This window comes from Agelaius tricolor, unplaced genomic scaffold (assembly GCF_023055355.1).
Source record: "Agelaius tricolor isolate 1412-34295 unplaced genomic scaffold, bAgeTri1.0.p SCAF_1, whole genome shotgun sequence".
Lineage (NCBI taxonomy): Eukaryota > Metazoa > Chordata > Aves > Passeriformes > Icteridae > Agelaius > Agelaius tricolor.
The window spans coordinates 25,957,752-25,978,540 of record NW_027269261.1 but is presented as its reverse complement, the minus strand read 5'-3'; the positions used below and the strand labels follow the sequence as shown (position 1 = coordinate 25,978,540).

The following is a 20,789-nucleotide window of genomic DNA, read 5'->3' as shown; positions in this document are numbered from 1 at the left end:
TTCCTTTCTTCATCAGTTCATTTAGTGGTTGTGCATTAAACATTGCATGAAATCACTTCTGCTGTTTTCCATGTGTGCTTGTCAAAACTGCGCAGGGGTTAGGAAGACAATTCTTAAGACAGGTCTGTGAGATACAGGAGGTGTGAAAGCAGGCAGAGATTTGATTTGTAGCTCCTGTCTCTGCAGGAGCCCCACAGGTGGGTATAAGGTGGGCTGTGTTTAGAGAGAGGTCTGTGTTTCTGTGGTTTGGCACCACGAGGTGTCACCATTACTGCACAGCTCCCTGCAGCCTCATCCCTGGGTGCAGCTGTGCTTGGCTGCTTCTCTTCTGGAGCTTTAAACTCCAGGAGTGCTTTGCTCAAACAAAATTCATCTATTAAAACCGAGTAATTTTTTCCCCACTTCCAAAGCATTGGTGTGACAGTGTTCACAGGGGTTCTTGGATGAGGCAAGAGATGAGAATGTTGACTCCATGTTCAGAAGGCTTGATTTATTATTTTATGATATATATATATATATATTTCATTATAACTATACTAAAAGAATAGAAGGAAAGCTTTCCTCAGAAGGCTAGCTAAGAATAGAATAGAAAAGAATGATAACAAAAGCCAGGTGTCTCGGACTCTGTCCGAGATAGTTCAGCCTTGACTGGCCATTAATTATAAACATCCAAGATGGGCCAATCACAGATGGACCTGTTGCATTCCACAGCAGCAGATAACCATTGTTTACATCTTGTTGCTGAAACTTCACAGCAGGAAAAAATCCTAATGAAAGGATTTTAATGAAAAGGTGTCTGTGACACACTGGCATTTTCACACCTTGAATCTATAGGAGCTTTTGTGAAAGTTACCTGGCTTTAGAATGCTTGTTCTGTTGCCTTGAGGATGTTCTGTTTACATTAAGGGACAGTCTGTCCAGAGACCAACTCTCCCATTAGGACTCTGCCTAGGTTTCCTAATCTAGGCTGCAGATTAGGAGGGTAAATCTGTCATTTTTGTGTCAGCAGGGAGTTAGGTTATTACTGGGTTGTTCTGGACATCTCTCTAAAAAAGGATGGACTTTCTGACTGGTTGCTCAGAAAGAGTTCCTATAATACTGATAGAGTTGGGGTGGTTTGTGTAGACTTTCAGAAAGCTTTGCTGGAACATGAAGTATTGATGCATCTTTTTAATTTTAGCATAGATGAAAAAGATGATGAGTTGGAAAATTAATATGTGAAAAAATAACAGCTGTTTGCAGTCTTGCAAGTAGAAGAGAGAGGAGTTGTGTGAAGGCTCTTTACAGTGGTCCATGTAACTATCCATGTTGAGCTTTTTCTTCTAGGGAAAATAAAGTTAGAACTCCTCTGGCTTTTCACTTTCTGAGAAAGACTGTATCAAAACTTCTAATGCTGCTGCAAGTGTGTGTGTAAAATGGCCCAGTTAGCACTTTCTTACAGAGGGTTTAGTTTAGATTTCATATACTTGATTTGGCAATACAATTTTCTTAAATGCTATGATAATTTAAAATCTACAAGACTTGGAATGTAATTCTAGCCAGATAAATTCAAAGTACTGAGGAAGGTTGGAAAGAAGTCTTTGCATTGTGCCCGTTGATAGTTGGTTACAGAAAGTGTGTTCTGCACAGACGTCATGGTGTGCTTTAGAGAAAATACCCCCCCTTTTCTGAGCCCTTCAAAGCACAGGTGTTTGTGTTGGTGCACTGAGACACTTCATATTGCTGTGCCTCCTGCATCCTGGCTTGCCTGGCTAAGGTGGGATCAGCTGTGAGCTGTCCCCCAGCCCCACTGCTGCTCAGAACTTGAACTGTGCCCTGGGATCTGCCCTCCAGCCCGGCAGTGACTCAGGAGAGAGTCTCAGCTTCCAGGCACATCCTCCCTCTGCCTGCTCTGGCATCATAGAATGACATCAGTTAAAAGAGAACTGAAAGAACAGCTTGTTCCAGTGCCCCTGCCAGGGAAAGGGGCACCTTCCACTAGACCAGATTGCTCAAATCCCTATCCAACCTGGCCTTGAACACTTTGAGGGCCAGGACATCCATAAATTTTCTAGGCAACCTGTTCCAGTGCTTCACAGTGAAGAATTTCTTCCTGATATCTGATCTAATCCTGCCCTCTGTCAGTGTAAAGACACTCTCTCTTATCCTATTCCTACAGACCCTTATAAAAAGATCCTCTGCAGCTCTCTTGGAGGCACCACCCTGAGGGGCCCATTGAAGACCTGAGTACTGTGCTTGGTTTAATGTGAATTGATTGAATGGGACTTTGGACAGCAAGGAGTTCTGTACGCCAATGACTTTTTTGATTAAATAGCCACTTCTTTTTTCTTGTGCAGTCAATTTGCAATGTAGATTTGCTCATTCCATGCACTTTTGAAGAAGCTGGAGTGCAGTGTGTGCTTCATAGTTCTGTTTCTTTCATGGTCATTTCTTTTTTGTCTTAGTATTGCTACAGATTGCAAATCGTCTACAGTAGATTTTTGCTGTAGTTGATTGTAGTTTCCAGTGTCACATAAAAAATTAGGATGTCTTGATATGAACCTATATGTGTATTATGATAGTTAATGCAGACCTGAAAATGAAAATAACTTACATGTGCAGTTAGCTGAAATTAATTTTGAAATGAAATTTCTCATCATAGAGGAATTATTTTCTGTCCAAAGGAGTTCCAGTAATAATAGTGGTACTTTCACATATATATATGTATAAGTCAGATATCTTTTTGGTCTGTAGTACAATGCTAATTTACTGCTCGTTAGTGAACAAGATACTTGTCATCAGATATTTAATAAGACTCTTCTTATCAAATTCTTGGTATTTCAGACTTTTTTTCTTTTAAATTCCCCCTTGCCCCCATCCCAAAGGATAAGCATGATCAGAAATTGCCTTTGAGGCAGTTTGTCATTTGACTTAGAACAAGTTTCAGTCTTTATGGTAATAAAAAAAGGATCATCCTGGTTTATCTGAAAATGATTTTTTTTGATTTGGAATGCAAATGTTGCAAAGTCCTTAGGAAGAGTGACCAGTGGCCTCAGGTATAGGCTGGGATTAAAAGAAAGAGTGGGAAGTGGGAAAATTCCCTCTGCTTCTCACCTATGGTGGAGGAGGTTTCAAGAAGGAAAACTTCAACTCTTAAATTAAAAAACAGGGTTTTAAGCAAGGCTGAGATGATACTGTGCAACCTGATGATTTTTACATTTCAAAACTAGTGTATATATGTATATATTTGCATTTTGGGAGGAGGGAAGCTCCTATGTATTTGTAGTGTAGTGAAGGGATAATGCATATGTTGTCAACACAGATTTTCTATGGAGTTAATACTCATGCTGCCTGGAATTGGAGTATGAATGCTGCCATGTTTTCAGTGTTGGTTTAGATCTGTTTGTAAAGAAAGAAAACTTTTCTTGCTGTCTACATTGTCTTTATTTTAATTTATAGCTGTCAATAGATGTTAATGACTTCAAACTCTGCAAGGGGGAAACTTATCTTTTAATTACAATAAGATGAAAACTATGTAGATGTTAACAGGTTATGAAGATGCCCTGCATGACTGCCCTCTGCTTTCCTTGTTTTTATTGCAAGTTGAGTGTTCAGCACTTCTCAGTAAGTGGTTGCTCGCACACTTGAAGGTCACTGAGTGAAATCAAATTAACTTCTAAAAACACTTAAGTTGGTCTATTTTATCTTCTAAATTATATGCTTTTTCTTTAATGTTAAGGTTTTTAAGACCATAAAGAATCACATTTAACGCTGTGAAAAGTTAGAGGAAATCACTAAAAAGTGAATGTTCCCATGCAAACCTCACATTTCGTAATATTATTTCCTAAATTAAATCAATCTGATATTATCTTTCTTTTCTCTAAGCTCCTCTTGAGTTATAGCTTCAAATACATAGACTGCATTGTATGGACATGATTCCTGTTACGAATCCCGCTCCTGACAGGCTAACACTTCCAGTATTTCTAACTTAGCACCTGAAAAGTCTGTCTGACATCAAGGATGTTTGTCAACCTTAACAGCAAGCTTGTTAGACATTTTCAGTGGGTCATGCTAAGCTCTGTAGGACTTTTGGGATGGGTCAGTGTTGCCCACAGAGGAGTGGCCAGTCCTGTTTTGCGGTAAGCCAAAAGAAACATCGGTGGTACTAACGTGGTCAGGCTGTAGTGGCACATCAGAGTGGTAAAATGGGATAGCTCTTAGGTGAGCGCCCGGAGGGGATGCTCACAGTGACTCCAGCCCTTAAATGCTCGGTGCCAACATGGAGACACACCAGTGGCAGAATTCCCATGTGCCAGCTGAGGATCAGCTCCATGTTAGCGGTGGTGACCGGGGCCGTGGCTCCAGGAAGGCTGAACCTCTCGTGCTGGCTCCAGCAAGGATGTGCACGTATGGCTCCATTCACAGGACTGGCCTCTCTGAGCTCTGTGCCTCTGGCCTGTGTGCTGGGCAAGGCTTGGGATTGCTGAGCTTGGATCCCATTCGTGATTCCCTAGCGGATTTTCTCTGGCAGCATTGGCCTGTTGCAGCTCTCCAGTTGGAATAGTGTGTCACTGACAGTGGGGTTTTGTGAGGTGACTGAGCCATTTCAGTGCCTCTGGTGCTTTTCCTCTGGTTCCTTCTGTATCACTTTTTGCAGCCTGTTCCTTCCATGGCACCTCAGTTGTTCTGGTGAATGCTTTCAAAGTAGTTATTAAGGATTTGTTGCAGTACATTGCCTTGTGAGGGGGTTGTTTTTGTTAAGGAAAAAAAACCCCTTGCCCTTCTGTGTGCCAAAAATAGGCCACATTTATTTTGTTCAACTTCTTGTTTTTAATACTCAGTCTCTCTTTTTTTTTATTGACTTTGACAGATTTAGAAGACTTAATCTTAGAAGTGTCTCAAGAAAACATGCAAAAGTTCAGGCTGACTCAGATAACCATTACGGCTTTTGCTGATTAATAGTTCAATAACAATATGCTTGTTTAAACATTTTTTTGAACAGGCTCCCTAAGTGCCTTTATAGCAAGAATAATGATGATAAGGTACTATTAACTTGTAAGTTGAAGGTAAAATTTATGAAAGTTCTGTGCAGAAACAGAAACAAACTGAAAACAAGCTCCTAAACAAATCTGTTTCCCTCTGTGTTATTTCCTTAATTACTCTGTTTGTTTTGCAGGTCTAAACTAAAACTCTAAAATCCCCTGTAGCAGAAAATAGGGATTTTTCTTCTCGAGGCTGAAGAAACTCCTGTCTGTATGATTTCTGCTGGTTTTAGGAGCACAGTGTGTGTCTTTCTCTTTTTGATAAAATACCTGAAATCTACAGAACCATTTTTACTTCAAGATCTTACCTTGTCTATACAGAGTCAGAAAAGCAATAACCCACATAAATCACAGTCACATTTCTGGGGCCTAAAACACAGTTAAATCATTGCTGTGCAAACGTGTATCTCTGTTCTCCTGAACAGGGAGTATCTTCATAACATCCTGTCTTAAGTCAGCACCAGAAAATAGAAAGATGAAAGATGAAAGATGTGGTAAAATGACCTGAATGAGTTTACCCAAAGTGAGACATCCTTAAACTGTATATGCTGGCCCAAGGTAACTCCAGTTCATTAACTTGCTTTAAATAAATTAGGGGCATAATGGTAATGTTTGTTTCTAACAAGTGAATAAAATTCATTCCATAAAACAAAAATCAGTGTAAACTAGCCACATGAGTAGGTAATTTAGTTTTTCCTGTAGTGATAAAAGTTTTCATTAGTATGAATGGAGGTAATTATTCTATTTTGATCTGTGCATATTATCTGTATCCCTTATTCATTAACTATGCTAAGTAAAAAGCAGCTACGCCTCACAGAATACCACCAGAGAGAAAGTGTGAATTATTGGAGCTGAAATTTACAATGCTGAATTTGTGGTAAGAGATTAAAGATAATAGTGTTATAGACAGTGGTTGAAAGTTTCTTGGAAACTTTCTAGATACATATATGCATATCTCTTAATTTTAGTTACATCTTTTTGTGTACATACATTTGTATGTACATATACTCATATGCACAGTTCAATGTCCTAAAAAAAAGTTTGTTAATAGTAATTATATGTAAAATAATTCAACTCAGTTTTAGATAGTTTTACATACATGCATATATATAAAGGTACTTTTGTCTATGTGTATTAAAGTTGAGTGGTGATTAATGTGTTGCTGTAGGTATGGGGTTGTATCTGTGATGTTGGGTTAAATGCTGGTCCCTTGTTTTTATTCTGAGCCCATTGTATGCATACTTCTTTATCTATCATCACAGCAAAAGTGTTCTTGTAGAAGTGCTCTTCACAAGTTACTTTATTGATCTGTGTGTTGCATAATTATTCCTCTTAAGTCACACTTTTCCTGATTTTTTTTTTTGTTCTATGCAGGTGCTCTTTCCATTCCTGATCACACAAAGAGTGTAATAAATAGCAAAACAAGAGGTATAAAGAAACTTGTGCTTAAGAGATCAAAGCAAACCAGACTATGCAGTCCTTTAGAAATCTTGGCTGGCTTTCTTGTAAATAAAAGTGCCTCTAAAGCAGAGGGTATTTAACTGCTGTATTTATACAGGTTTTGATTGGCAGTTCAGTTATTAACCTCATAAAAAACACAGCAATGTAAACTAGTATGAATGTTTATTCTAGCACTTCTATCTGAAGGAAAATGAAAACCAAGATATAGTGGCATATTCTTAGTTCCTTTTAAGTATTTATTTTAGGTCTGTGTAGCATAAAAGACTGTTTTTTCAAGTCAGTGAACTTAAACTATTTTGCTTACTGTTCTGGGATTTAAGTGTTTTCTACTTACTAACAAAACAAATGTTGGATTTATTGAAGGTACAGAGTCACCACATCTTTATTAAAGGTCCAAACCCCACATGTTTATGATGATGCTTCTTTCCCCTTCATAGTGTTTTCCATTTCATGCGGGGTAGAAATGAAATCTGAATTCTTTTTTGTTACTGATTTGATGAGGTTGCAGGAAAGTTGTGCCTTTTTGTCACGGAAGAGGTGTCCTATATCATGCTAGGTCTAGAAAAACAAGTATGCAATAATCTTCTGTATCCTTGCTCTTGGGCTTATTAGCCAATGCATTACACCAGTTGGCTTTTTTTTTACAGTTGTTTTTTCCAGGCTTCATTGTGGCCTCCCACAAAATTACATGGCCATTTTGCCTTCTGAGGCAGCACTAAAATTCTCTTTTGCGTGTGAAATGTTTTATTGAAAGCAGTTTGTCATGAGTCCTGAAACAGTATGTGATTTCAGGAATTTAATTCTGAGGTATATTCTTTAAACAAAATTATCTGAGGCAAATTAAAATTTGTGTATAATCTCTATTTCTAAAGGAACTTGTGCTCTCCTATTGTCTGTCTGAGTAAAAATAGTGATGGTTCTCTAGTGGTCATCCAGAGGGACTGTTAATCAGGAGCTTTCATAATTTTATTTCAGAAGTAGTATATATTTAAGTGATTATTTTTATTTCTATGTTTCTCTATTGTACAATGTGGCAAAAATAAGTTTGTGCTGAATTAAAGACTAAGTTACTAGCTTTAAGACTTAATAAAAACAAGAATTTTGTTCTGAGCAGGATCTATTGTTTACTGCACTTGCAGTGGCTTGTGATGGCCAGCAAATGCAGGAAGACAAGAAAAACATTGATCTTTTTAGAAGGCAGTGTTAAAACCATTATGGCAGAGTGGTAAGTGGCTGAGTGGAACCATACAAACTGTAGAGGGATCTCTGTGTCCTTGATTCCCATTGAGAGTATGAATGCTAGCAACACTACATCAGGTCAGTGATGTCTTTGGATGAGTTAAAACCTCCAGAGTTTCAAGGACATTTCATAACTATTCTGAGTAAGAGTGCTTCATTCCCCTGCACAATTTAAAACTTCCAGGCTATGATTTGTGACCATTGGTCCTTTCTGTAGTCTCTGCAGCTACTGCAAGAAGATTATTAGCTCTCTGCTCTTTGATTCCTTCAAGTGGTAGTAGGCTGCTGTTAGATCTTCCCTGGACCTCCTCTTTGTCCAAAGAGCAAACCTGGCTCCTTCAGCTTCTTCTTACTGGACATGTTCTGTAGGCCATATCCATCTGAGCAGCTCTTTGCTGGACCTTCTCTTGTGTGTTCTGATCTCTTCTGGACTTGGCAACCCAGAATGTGATGGAGGATTCCATGTGCAGCCTCACTGATCTGCTGCTGCTTTTGTTCTAATGAACACATTCCCATGTGTGGTTTGCCCTGTGAGCAGTGAGGATGTGCCCTTGGCACCCACTCTAACCCATATATTTTTTCCCTTGGGGCTGTTGGTTTCTGACCCAGTTGGTTTTCACCCTGTGCTGATGCTCAGGATTATTCGTCCCAGGTGCAAAATCTGTAGTTTTGTGACTTGTTCTCCTTACTACCACTTTTGAATAATTTCAAATGTTCTATATTTGCCTTTGTAGTTATATAATATTATACTGTTTTGCTGTGTTCTAAAATATAAGATAGAATTATCCTTGGAGTCAAATATAGTAAATTCTTTTGAGTTTTGCTTCCCCTGTAGTTAGAACCTTTCTGTTTTCTGTACCTTTTGCTGTTACTCGTCCTGTCACGGCATGCAGATAATTGGCATATAATTTAGTCCTATTAAAGGAGCAAAAAATTAATGTAATTCTTAAAGCATATCTGAAATTAGCTTTGGTCTTTACCATAACCTCAGCATAAATCAATCTGCCATACATTTTTTCTTGGTGTTTTCTATGTAGTTAAAAAATAAAAGGTTTCCCATTTATTTTGAGTTCATGCTTCTGAAATCTATCTTTGTTAGTAGGGAAATAGGTTTCCTATATTTTAAAACAGCATCCAGCTGTTTAATAAGTGATAAGGGTCAGGGAAAGAACACAAATGTTAAAATGGGCAACTAAAACCTAGTCTAGTCAGGTGAGCCTAGTTAAGTTGCGTTGTGGAATTTTTTCATAATTCAGCAATGTCAAAAGAAGCAAATATGAAAAATGTATATTGTCTACATAAATCTGTCATTTTGAATGACAGTTTTGCCAAAGTGTGTCTTGGTTTTCAAGTTCTTTCAGCAGCAGTTGTCCTTGCAGTGCCAGGACTATGCTGGGTTCTGTTTCTGCATTACTGCTCTTTAACATCAAGGATCATCTGACATGGGGTTAATGATTCCAATGTAAGGATTGTTACAACACAAGTAGGTTTTACAGGAGACAATTAAAAATATTTCTGTAATTTCATCAAAACTATATTCTTGGTCCTGATCTAAGTGTGCCTTGTCTATATTTTTTTCACATTCCAGTTCTATTTTTTATTTTTAAATGCAGTATTATTTTTCCCTGTCAAATATCTGACCACGTATTTGTCAGCTGACATGACATGTTAGCAATATTTGTGTTTAAAAAGAACACCAGAAACCTTTGCTGCCCTCAGAAGACTCTCTAAATCTCACCTATGCTATACTCAAATATGAACATATTTGCTGCAGATGTTCTTTTACGTGTCAGTTACTAAAAGCAGCCCACAAGGTTAGAAAGCTTCATTCTTCTGAAAAATAAATGAAAGAACGGAAGCAGGTAATCTCTGACGCGTCACAGTAAAATGATGTGTGTGCCCCAGTGTCACAGCAGAATTTTAATCTCCTGGGGTGTTCTTTTAAGTGTGCAGCACACTTTTAAAAAGAACACTGCAACATCCATGGTTTTATTCTTAAATTTATTTTGAAAATGCAGTTAAACAATCCACCCACTTGTTATGTATAAAAGTGGAATATGTTGTTAGAAATTAATTAAATAAACATAGATGCTAGAGTTGTGTAGCATCAAGTTGCTACTGAAACAAGCACAATGTTTAATCTCTGGAGATGTCAGTTTTTAGCAGCATTTATGAATTGGTTCTAGAAGTTAGATGTTATTGACATCTCCCCAGGCACAGCACATGAAAACTTTAAGCACATGATTTTTGGCTTAATTTAAGCCACTCCAGGTTCTGTTCTGAAAAGTGATAAAGCCAAAGAACTGGTGCTAAATGAATGGAAGATCTGCTGACACTCAAGAGTATAATAAGGGCTTCTGAGTTAGGTTATTTCAGAAAAAGTAAAACCAGTTTTTGCATCTTTTCTGAAGAAGCGTTATCAACACTCTAAACTGTGTATCATGCTTAATCCAAACCTTCCCTTGAAGTCTTACAGACTTACAGTCTGCTTTGAGTTTTCTTTTTTTTAATATTTACCCTTAGCACTAGTTGGTTTTCTGTAACTTAGCTGTGATTCAGTTGTTTTCCAAGTGCTTATTGCTAGCTAGTTAAATTCTGTCCTTCCTATCATCACATGCCTTCAAAGTAACTTCTTGCCAGTTGATGGGACGTCTATATTTGGTGAAAAGTTTTTTCTTCCCCCCCACTTTTGCCTGCTCCAGAATCTATTTAAGAGAAAGAGTTTGACTCAAGGGCACACAGACAAGTGTTAGGAGTGGTGGGTGTAGCCTGATTCTGTATGACATGGTACAGAAGGTACTTCTGTATAACTGTTTCTTGTTAAGGAAAATCTTTTTGGGGAGAACTGAATGAAAATGGCAAAGAAACTATTGTATGTCTCTGTAAATAAACATTCTTTTTTCAGTCAGTCTTCTGAGTGCTAAACCATGACTGCTGTGTCTAGCCATCAAAATGAAACCTTTTGTGAATGGGTTGTACTCTGTCATCTGGCTTTTGTGCAGAATTGCTTACATGAAAAAACATTGTATTGTTAAACTGGAAACTCTGTGAGAGGTAAATACTGCATCTTCTTAAATACTGCAGTATTCTGCATGTATACAGTTCTTCAGATTATTTTTGCAAGTGAATTTAGTGGGATGTAAGTGCTTCCATTAGTTTCTCTCTCAGCCTTTCTACGTTAGGCATAATTTTAATTATGTACTTGAATGACATTTAACATTTGGGAAGAGGGATTTTATTGTAAGCATCATCAACCCATTGATAACTTTTCTGTTTCATTACTCTACTTCCTCTCTCAGTAAATAACCTTCCACCAGTTCATTGTTTGGGTCTCAGCAATCCTGTTTGAAAATCTGGATTGTGAAATTGTGCTTCTTAGAGTTACTAAAAGGAAAAAAGAAAATACTATTATCGAGTCTGTGGTTGAACGTATTGTTGAAGATGATCTCTGAAGCAATATAAAAATAGTTCCAGCTGGACATGAGGTAAAATAGTAGTATCTTAAGGCTCTTCTCAGTTACTTCTCTTATAAACACATTTTAGGGGGAGTAGATATAAGATCTTGTGATCTGCAGAATGTTTGGTTTGAGAATTTAATTATGGTAGCTCTGTTGCCAAAAATCTGTGTTTGAACTATGTCAGTGACTAATGGAAAGGTAGATATCTGTATTTTTAATTTAAACCTATTGTTCCCTGTCAGATCTGTCATAGAATAGGAAGAAAAAGTTTGTTTCATGAAGATTGTTGGCAGTGGCTTTTGTGTTGTTTTAGTCCACATTTACTTGATATGTTCTTCTATAGCTATGTCAGGGATTTGTCTTCTTTTAAAGATACGGATAGCTTATTTCCTGTGAACCTAACTCACACTGTGTGCATATGTACATGCATGCATGCTAGTGATAGAAATAGATTCATGGGACATATCTCAAAGTGCTAATATTTATTTCTTAAAGGAGTATGGTTTTTGATGAAATTAATATAAAATATGAGGCTTAGTGTCATGAGCAGTTTTGAAGAGCAGAACCATTATACTTTTTGTTGTTCCAGTCTCAATTACAGTACACAAATAGTTGTGTGTGCATCTTTCCAGGAGCAAAAAGCATGGTCAGCATTAAAAAGTAAAACAACTAAATTCCTGTGTTCCATACTGTCTAGCTGTTTTGCTTCCTGCATAATCCCAGTTATGCATCTCCTTGCCTTGACATCCCCAAGCAGTGGATTCACACTTAAATTAATGCCTTGTATTTTGAGCACACTTTTTAATTTTGCAGCACTTCTGATAATGTGTAGTGTTTCTTGTTTTCCCTCTGAACTGGAGGCCCTTTAACAGTCTACTCAGACAGTTGTGTCTCCTTTTTTCTGAAAATGCCTGTGGGCATCTTCTCTGCAGATACTGCCTGTCAGTGGTTTTGATTAGGCTGCCTTCTCCTATCAATAAACTCTGGAGCAGTAAAGCAAGTAGGAGGTTATGTAGGTTATGTAAGTTACTCACTTCAGTAGTTATAATTTTCTTTTCCTGTCAAAAAGATTTATGAAACCATGCTAATTGCAAAGAATTTTGAGGCTTTGTAAAAATATTCAGTTCCATTATTTAATATTGATTCCAATGTGGCTGCTGAATTTTTAATACATTAAAAATGAACCTGGTTAAAAGTAGTTGTGCTACTTGGATATAGTTTTCTCATAAATTTCTAAGCAGTGGACATTCATTCCATAGGAAGCTTGACCCCAATTCTGCTTTTGCTTTTTGCACTCTGTGGCACTGGAGATGGAGACATCACGGCATTTTTGGATAGAACTTTTTAAATACTGAGTTCTTAATGTTTTACATAGGAAAATTCAATAGGATGGGCTCTTTGACCTGATAGATCTTAGGTTTTGTGCTGTCTCTGGCTTTGCATCTCCAGTTTGCTTCATACTTGATGTGCAAATAAATTGAAGTAGTTTTGAGGATACTGTTAGAAAAAATTGCTTGGATGTCTTCTGCTAAATAACCAGTTATTATCAGTATTGATGTCTTTAAACTGTTCTCATTAGCCTTCAATTAAAAAAAATGACATGGAAACATTAAAACTGAAATAATATAATCTGAAATCTTCTTTGTAGCTATAACAGCTACTGCAGATTCCATGCTTTTAGTTCTAGCAGTTCACTATATTGTATATATATTCACAGAATTTCTCTTAAGTGCCTTGGGAAAGTTTCCTGTCCCTCTTTGAACATTTGTTTCCACCTAACAGTCTGGTTTTGCTGTGTTTATTCTGTGGCCTGTGGCTAAGGCATGTTATGTTAGCTGAGTGCTGGAAGGAGCTGTGCTGATGTTTGCCATGTGCTCGTTTACTCGTGCATGATTTTTTTTTTGTCTGCTTATTTTTATGCACATTCAGTCTTGCCATCTCATTGTGTTATTTTTCCAAACCTGGATCTGTCTGCTTATTGGAAGCTTTGCATTGGAGTCATGCTAACATGGAACATTTATCTTGGTTGATCTTGTGGCAAGCAAACTCTGCAGTTGGCTTTGTTTTTCTAAATGATGGCCTTTCATTTATTTATTTTTAAAGGAAGTCTTTCTAATCTGCATACCATCTATGTCTAATTAGAGCTTCCCCCACAGTAACAATCAAGTGGTTCTCACTTCGATGATGCTGAGTGGTTTCATGTAAACTGTGAAGCCATCCTTTATCTGATGAAAAGATTGTAAAACAAATACAGAAGATTTTTACTTACATCTTTTTAGCTTGGATTGATTTGCTGTTGTTGCAGCAATAACTGTGCCACCTTACTGGTTCTGGCTAGGGGTGAGTTCCTGAGGTGTTTGTACATTGCTCTGTTTTGAACATGCTTGCTCCATCTAAGGAAGCAGAAATGTACCCTGCTGTGTGCTGGAAGCAGCACTGTGGAAGGAGGGCTAATGGAAGCTCAGACTCTTCTGACACTGCATTTTACAAATCTTCCATGAATTACTATTATGAGGTGCTTTTTAGTATCAGCAAGCTATCTGTTAGTACATGTCTGCTAAGTGTGTTCTGTTAGCTATTTAGGACATGAGCCATGCTGAAGCAAAGTGTCATCTTTTCTTGTTTAACCAGAATATTGTTAAAATACTGTCAGAATTTAAATTGTTGTATCTTTTTGGTGTGATTAAGGGGCTAAGATCCCTTTTTCCCAGAAAGGCCTGATCAGTTTAGCTGACAAAGTGTCAATGAGTGCACACAGACAGTCACTTAACTTGTGTAAACTACACTTACCACTATTTTTCATGAAAGTATTATGCCTTATTTGAGAGTTCATTGTGTGTGTGTGGTTCTTCTGCCTCTCCAGCTTCACATCAGAAATACAACAAATAAACTGATATTTTGAGTGTAATTAATTACTGCAGAATGTTAATTATGACTCCTCTTCATTTATTTCTGCAGAATGACGGGAAGGGAGTTTTTCTCTCGGTTTCCAAGCCTTTATCCTTTCCTTCTCAAGCAGTTAGAGGTTGTAACCAGCACCTTGAACAGGTAAGATGATGTCTGAGAAAGCTTTGAGATACAAAGTGAAGTGAAAAGGTTAAACTGAGTTGTGTGGCATATCCACCCTAGTGCCATTTTATACATCAGTGCTTCTTGAAATGATACAGTTCTAATGTTTTTGCTAAGGCTTTTTTCTTTTAACTTTGGCATGTTGCATTAAGTCTCTGAAGATTGAACTACTGTTGACTAATTAAGAGTTGCTGTGTTCTTAGGATCAGATGTTAAGGAACTTATGTTTTTCAGGGAAACAGAGCCCGGGTATTTGAGTGTCTCACATTTAACAATGAGGCTTCCCAGCATGTTTAAGTGATATGGGGTCATAGGCCTCAAGTAACACCACATGAACACTTTCCAGCCTGTGGCACACTGACTCTGGGGAAGGTCCTTGATCTTGTTTTAAAGACTCCACAAATGGTGGCTGAGAGCTACAATTTGATCAATGCAGATGATACCATTTGGGATGACGCTGTTACCTCCAGGTTCACGAACTTTTAACGTAAACCAGTGCTGGCTTTGTTTTTTCTTGAAATGCTATGATATAAACTGTGGATATTAAGCAGCTGATTTATGGGTGAGGTTCAGCTGACTGTTTAATGGGCCTAGGAAGCAGGAGTTTCACCAGTCATTCCATGTTTTGCAGTCTCTGCTCTAGGAAAAGAGGCTGTGTATTTTCTGCACAGCAATCCATTCTACCTGATGTTACAAAAGGTGACAGTGTCATCACTGGCAAATTTTGGGAAGTTTTTCAGTTGAAAAAGATTGAAAACTGCTGTCTGATATGTTGGTCATGAATGCTTTTTCAATGTGGATTAAGACTTGTATCTTATTATTAGTTGTTAAATAAATCAAAAAGTATTGATTTTAACTTGGTTTTCTGTTTTTTTTTACTATGTGAATAGTGGACCCTGGGTGTCAATGACAAGAACTATTCTTTAGTAAAACATGTTATTTACTGAACACGCATTTCCTTTCAAACTGATAAAAGTACTTTTTTTAAACCACCTTTTTGTAACTCAGATCTCTGTTTCCTGGTTCATAGAGAAACCTTATCTGCAGGCTTTTAATATTATTTAAAAATGAAGGCAGCTCACCACATTTGGGAATAAAAGAGACTTGGAATAATGTGGGAAAGTGAAGGCAGTACAGCCATGGGTGTCTTCATTAGAGGGGTCCCTTGCAGAAGAGCTGGATGCCATATTTGATCCCAGCAGGGTTTGCACTCCCCTGCAATGATCAGCCTAGGATAACTCCTTGAACCAGAAGCCTCTTTTGTAGGAAAGAGGCTCAAGTTTAGCGTGAAGGAGGATGCTTTTTTTTCACCAAATGCTTCTCACACCTTTTCATTTAGTGAAACTGAAGAGTTGAAAATCCATCCAAGCCTATTTCTTTTGCTCTTAATCCTGGGAAGACTGTATCCATCTCCAATGGATGGCTCTCACTCAGCTCTCAGCATAGCACCATTTGTCCCCTTTATTATAAGGTAAGGTGATTTTGTAGTGGTTTCTTATGTGATGGGAGTTCTTTCTTGAATCTTCAGAATTTTTTTAATAAATGCCTTTTTAAGCTTCTCTTCAGTTTTAGTCCTTAAAGGAAAAATTGGTATTCATTAGTTGTACTTTCCCATATATTTATTGTTTTGGACAATTAGAAAGAATATTGACTTAAATAAATTATTGTATGACTTGTTTGAAAATCTTCATCTGCAAATGCTGTATGCCATCGCTGCTGCCACTGAGAGGGTAGATGAAAACTGATGAGCTTGATAGATTTTAGTCATGCAGGATTTGCCATACAAGCTTCTGATGGGTTTTTTTCAGTCCTGCAGAATGATTGTTTGCAACACATAAATGTAATGTTTAATACATAGATTTGTAGATGTGTGTATGTATCTCTTTCCATATCCATCCATGAATATACCTAGCTAGATAAAGATATGGATCTGTCCTTTATCTATTGTGTTTCTAAGGTGACTTTTCAAATATTTATACAGTGTAACTTTCATTTATATGGTGGTTACAAGAAGATGTTCAGCAGACATTTTGCTACTCTGTATGCCTCCTGTTTGGGATTAGGAGCCTCATAAGGGAGTCAGAGCTGTGGTGGGTGGGGGGAAATGAGCATCACCAGTATTTGAGAGGAACTCCTGCTATCTGTGTGAAAGCTTCAGTGCAGTAGGGTGAGAAACTTCCATGCTTAATCTTGCTCATCTAGTAGTGAAACAAGACAAGATTGTTATCCTAAGATATTTCAGTTTTTTTGAATTACTGTTCGTTAGAAAATAGCATCTCTGTCTGCTTCTTTTTCACAGCAGATGTGATGTATCTCTTGCCTTCTATGATTTTTTATGAATTTTCAAGAGTAAATGCTAATTATCTTTTTTTCTGAAAGGAAAAAACCTGTAGTAGCAGTTTTGAAATACACTGTATTTAACAATAAAATGTGTTTGGCTTTCTGCTGTATCTGAATCCTAACTGCTTTTTTGGGAAACATTTAAAATTATTTGTTACATCAGTAATTGGCTCTGTTTTGATGCCTTTATTAATGCACTGGAGAATGCTTGTTTGTGTTTTTTAAATGCAATCTTTCAGCATAATTTTGGTTATTGCTAATAGATTAACTTTTGATAAGCTTTTGGTTACAACTTTTTAGTTTTGTCTTTGTTTCTATTATGACCACTACTTTTTGCAAGGAACATACACCAGCCAAATAACTTTGCACAGTTACCTAGCTTATTGTCTTGAGGTTATTTAAATTCATTCAGAAGATTTGAGGGGAGAAGCCAAATAAAATCTTTAAGCTAAGACCCTGGAATATTTAAGAGTACTGTTGGACCTACTTTCCTTTAAATGCATTCCTAAAGAAGAATGATGTGGCAGATAAAGATTCTGTATTCTGCATTTCCTTTCCATTGATTTTGGTAGTAAATGCTGGGGATGCAGGGGTAAAACTAGCATAAAATTACTACATATTTGTGACAAAAAGTTGTAGGTGGGTGTACAGATGAGCCTTTTCTGTCTCCTTACTTAGCAAATATTGAAATTTTTCTGGTTGCCCAGGGACAATACCAAGGATTCTGCAGAGGTAAATGTATGTGTGATGTAGCTCAGTGTGCTGTTACTGGCTGTATTTCTGTCTGCAGTTCTTACACCCTTGTTCTTTGAATGCTGTGAGTGTTTTCGGTTCATTTTGACTGCATTTGATTTATCTTGGTAAAACAAATAAGTTGCTATTTCCTCTTCTATTTCCCTTTCTATTTTTCATTCTGTTGTAGTAAATGAACAAAAATAAAATTGTTTCCTATTCATTTGGTCGTTCTTCAGAAGGTGGTAATGAAGTAACCTATTGGAGAGGATCAAAGAGAAGATCTGGTGCCAAAGGCCCTGTGTACCAATTCATTAAATCGTGTATATAAACTGTTTCTTTGAATTTCTCAGTGCAATGTTGTGTTCTATAGCAGCTGCATATACATATAATTACATGGTAGTCCAATGCAATGATAACATGTAATTGCCATGCCATACCATGCTTACCATGAGATTTTTGTTGAGGATGGTGTACCAGTGTCAGGGAGGGATGCAGCCATGTGGTGAGGAGACAGGAAAGGTGAATGTGACCCATATGAGGTCCTAATACCCCTTCCAGGGCTGAGCCCGCAGGGAAGTGACATTCACTTGTTGCACTGAGAAGATGAACAGAATACTGTGTTTGCAAGTAACTGAGCAGTTCTGTGAACAAAACTGGGTTGAGCAGAAGGAATTCAAGTTGGGCTTTTGCAGAGTTTCTCTTAAGCTCAAGTGGAATTTTCCATCTGGTGGGAGTAGAGCTGTGGTTGCTCTGACCGTGTGGAGATGAATTGCACAATGTGAGCAGGATTAAATGCTGCAAGGACAAATCTCAATCTCTGTGCACATAGTTGTTACTCCCTGTTGAACTAGGGCATTTGATTACCTATCTGCAGTTCTATTAAGCTATTTTTCCCCCTGCAGATGTTTTATTTGGAAGGGAACACTTTGATTCACAACTTATTACCTCACTTTTTATTTTTTTTAAAGAGCTAGATAGGTCTGTTTTAATGGTTACTTTCTAAGATGAAAGAATGTACAGCATGTTTTTGATTAACAAGGGAGGTAATCGGGAGGTAATGTTTTAAGTATGAAACAAAAACATAACCTCCCTTTTGCCTCCCTCTCCCTTTTTCAAAGACCTATAATCTCTTCAGAATGATCTAGAATTGAGTTACCTTATGTCCTCTCGTACCATGGCACTGACAGAGTGTTTGTTTATTGTTAAATGTTCTGGGCCAAATGTTCTGAAGGAGTAAAATGGGTATTGCTTTATTAACTTGAATACTTTTTCACTAATTGAAAAAAAAAATTAAATAGTTGCTCTCTATTTAAGAGAGTGACTTTGTAATCTTTTAGAAAGTTTTTTAAAAATTAGCTTTAAAATGTTAAACAGTGTAAGGTTTTAAAACCTTATTCGATGTATGTGCCCTGGCTTCTGCTTGACAAAACTTAATTCTTCATGAAATTTCCTCTTCAGAACTTCAGCAAATAGATTTCAAAGCAGTGCTGCTTCTAGTTGTATTATGGTGCAAGAAATGTGAACATCTTCCCATGAAATTAACAGAGTTATGAAATAGACACTGTTTTCTTGGGCAGAATTTTGTAATCTGTAATGGGTCTTCATGCAAAATGGAGGAGCTAAATTTCCAAGTGCCCTGATGGTGTTTCCAGTCAAGACCTGGGTGGATGGCAGAGGGAAGCACTTTACAGCTGTCCTCTTTCCCTTTCTGCCCTTCCCCATCCACCACTCTGGACTGACAGGGTTTTGGTTTTGCTTGTCATTGATGTACAAGGACAATCACTGTGACTGGTAGTTAATGATGGACACTAAGATGCAAGGGAAAAAAAAGTGTGGGGTGAGGAAAAATTTTCTGTGGGATGGAGCATTGTCATTTTTTAATTAAAAAAATAAAAAAAACCTGTAGCCATTCCTAACAGAGTGTTTAGGGAAGGAGAGAGAGTATTCTCATCACCTGTGAGTTTGATAAATAGATTGATCTGGGTTTATTTTAGCTTCATAGCAAGCAGAGCAGCTGACTGTAAATTCGGAGGCTCACTCTGAGTTTCAGTTGTGTCTTACTGTTTCATAAATGTAAGAGAGCTCACGTTTTAAGGAAAAGGACTCATGTAGTAGTAGTAATATTGCAGAAGGTAGTGTAAATTTGAACTTTTACCAGTCAGTAATGTTACTTGCATGTGGGTTGCTCATTTTAGAAAGTTACTCTTTGTTGACTTGGGCTTATAAGTTTGATTGCTCTGTATTGTGTTTGATTATGTTAAATTATATCCAGTTTGTCAGGTAACTGGTTCTGTTCCACTGTAGCCTTGTGACAAAGTCTATATGGGCTACATAGGAAGAGAAGCTCAAGAAACAGGCAATTGGTGAAGTTCTAGTAACCAGATATCCTCAATTTGTTTGAGAAGAGCTTGGTGGAAATAATTCATGTATATATATTTTATAAGCTGAAATTGCTGTTTATGTAAGTTTAAATGCAGATTTGCTGGTGTTTGTTTTGTTTCACACGTGTACAGTTATGTTTGTGGGTTTAGTATATCATCCTGAATCTGACTTGAAAGCAGCCATCTGATTTTCTGTAGGCTGAGCAGTAGTATCTTTTGGTAAGTGGCCAAACAAGGTAGATGACTGTGCTAACTAAGTGTACTTCCTCTGCCTTTCTCCTTTTTTCCCTGTATTTTAGTGTGGCATGGCAGCACTAGAAGAATTAGTATTAAAACTTCCGTGGTTTCAGCTGTCATTTCTGTAAGACTGGGAATATTACCAGGAGTCTGATAAGGAAAGAGCTTTTGTGGGAATGTCTTTTCATAATAGATTAAAATATACAGCAAGCTGTGTGCTGCAGCCTTGTTGTATTACAGTAGCTCCTTTTGATTACAGTTGTTTATGAAAGCATCTCCCTGGCTTCTCTTTTCAATTGCACATCTTTCAGTCTTTGGTCTCTGGTTTTTTAATTTGTTTTGAGTTTATTTAGTTCCTAATGTTTGTTTAGTATAACTGCTCAGCATTATAACTGCCTGCAAACACTGCATGGAATCCCTGTGAGACTGGGAGCAGGCTCTGACTCACTGGAATGCCGTGTCCTCCTTGAGGAAGCTCATGGGGCTGGCCAGTCATTGCAGGATGAAGACAGATACCCTTTTTATCATGGACAAGGTTCCCAAAACATGGGCTGTTCTAGACATTTGGAAAAAAGAAGCAATGTGCACTCCTAAAGCATACATTGTCTTTTAGATTTTTATTATATTTAATATCTTGCTTGACATCTAAAGTGGAAATTTTGCATAGGTGGAGGAGAAGGAGGGAAGGACAGGAATTCATTTCCCCACTGAGCTTATCACTAATGAATTTGGACTGTCTTGGAAGTCTCCCATTTTCATTAGTCTGTTCTCTGTGCAATCCTGATTGCATAGTGATTAATACTAATCTATAAAAATATTTATGGGTCACTGTAATTATTAATAAGAAG

At 37.4% G+C, this 20,789-nt stretch overlaps 1 protein-coding gene across 3 annotated transcripts in view; it reads left to right on the top strand.

Annotated features, from left to right (window-relative positions):
* Nucleotides 1–20,789, top strand: part of THADA (THADA armadillo repeat containing) — a 153,162-nt gene that overhangs the window by 37,184 nt on the left and 95,189 nt on the right. For all 3 annotated transcript variants that reach the window (XM_071427312.1, XM_071427333.1, XM_071427323.1), the window contains exons 27-28: nucleotides 14,138–14,227; nucleotides 15,588–15,719. In XM_071427312.1, the coding sequence (XP_071283413.1) occupies nucleotides 14,138–14,227; nucleotides 15,588–15,719 (222 nt within the window). The remainder of the gene's footprint in view (nucleotides 1–14,137; nucleotides 14,228–15,587; nucleotides 15,720–20,789) is intronic.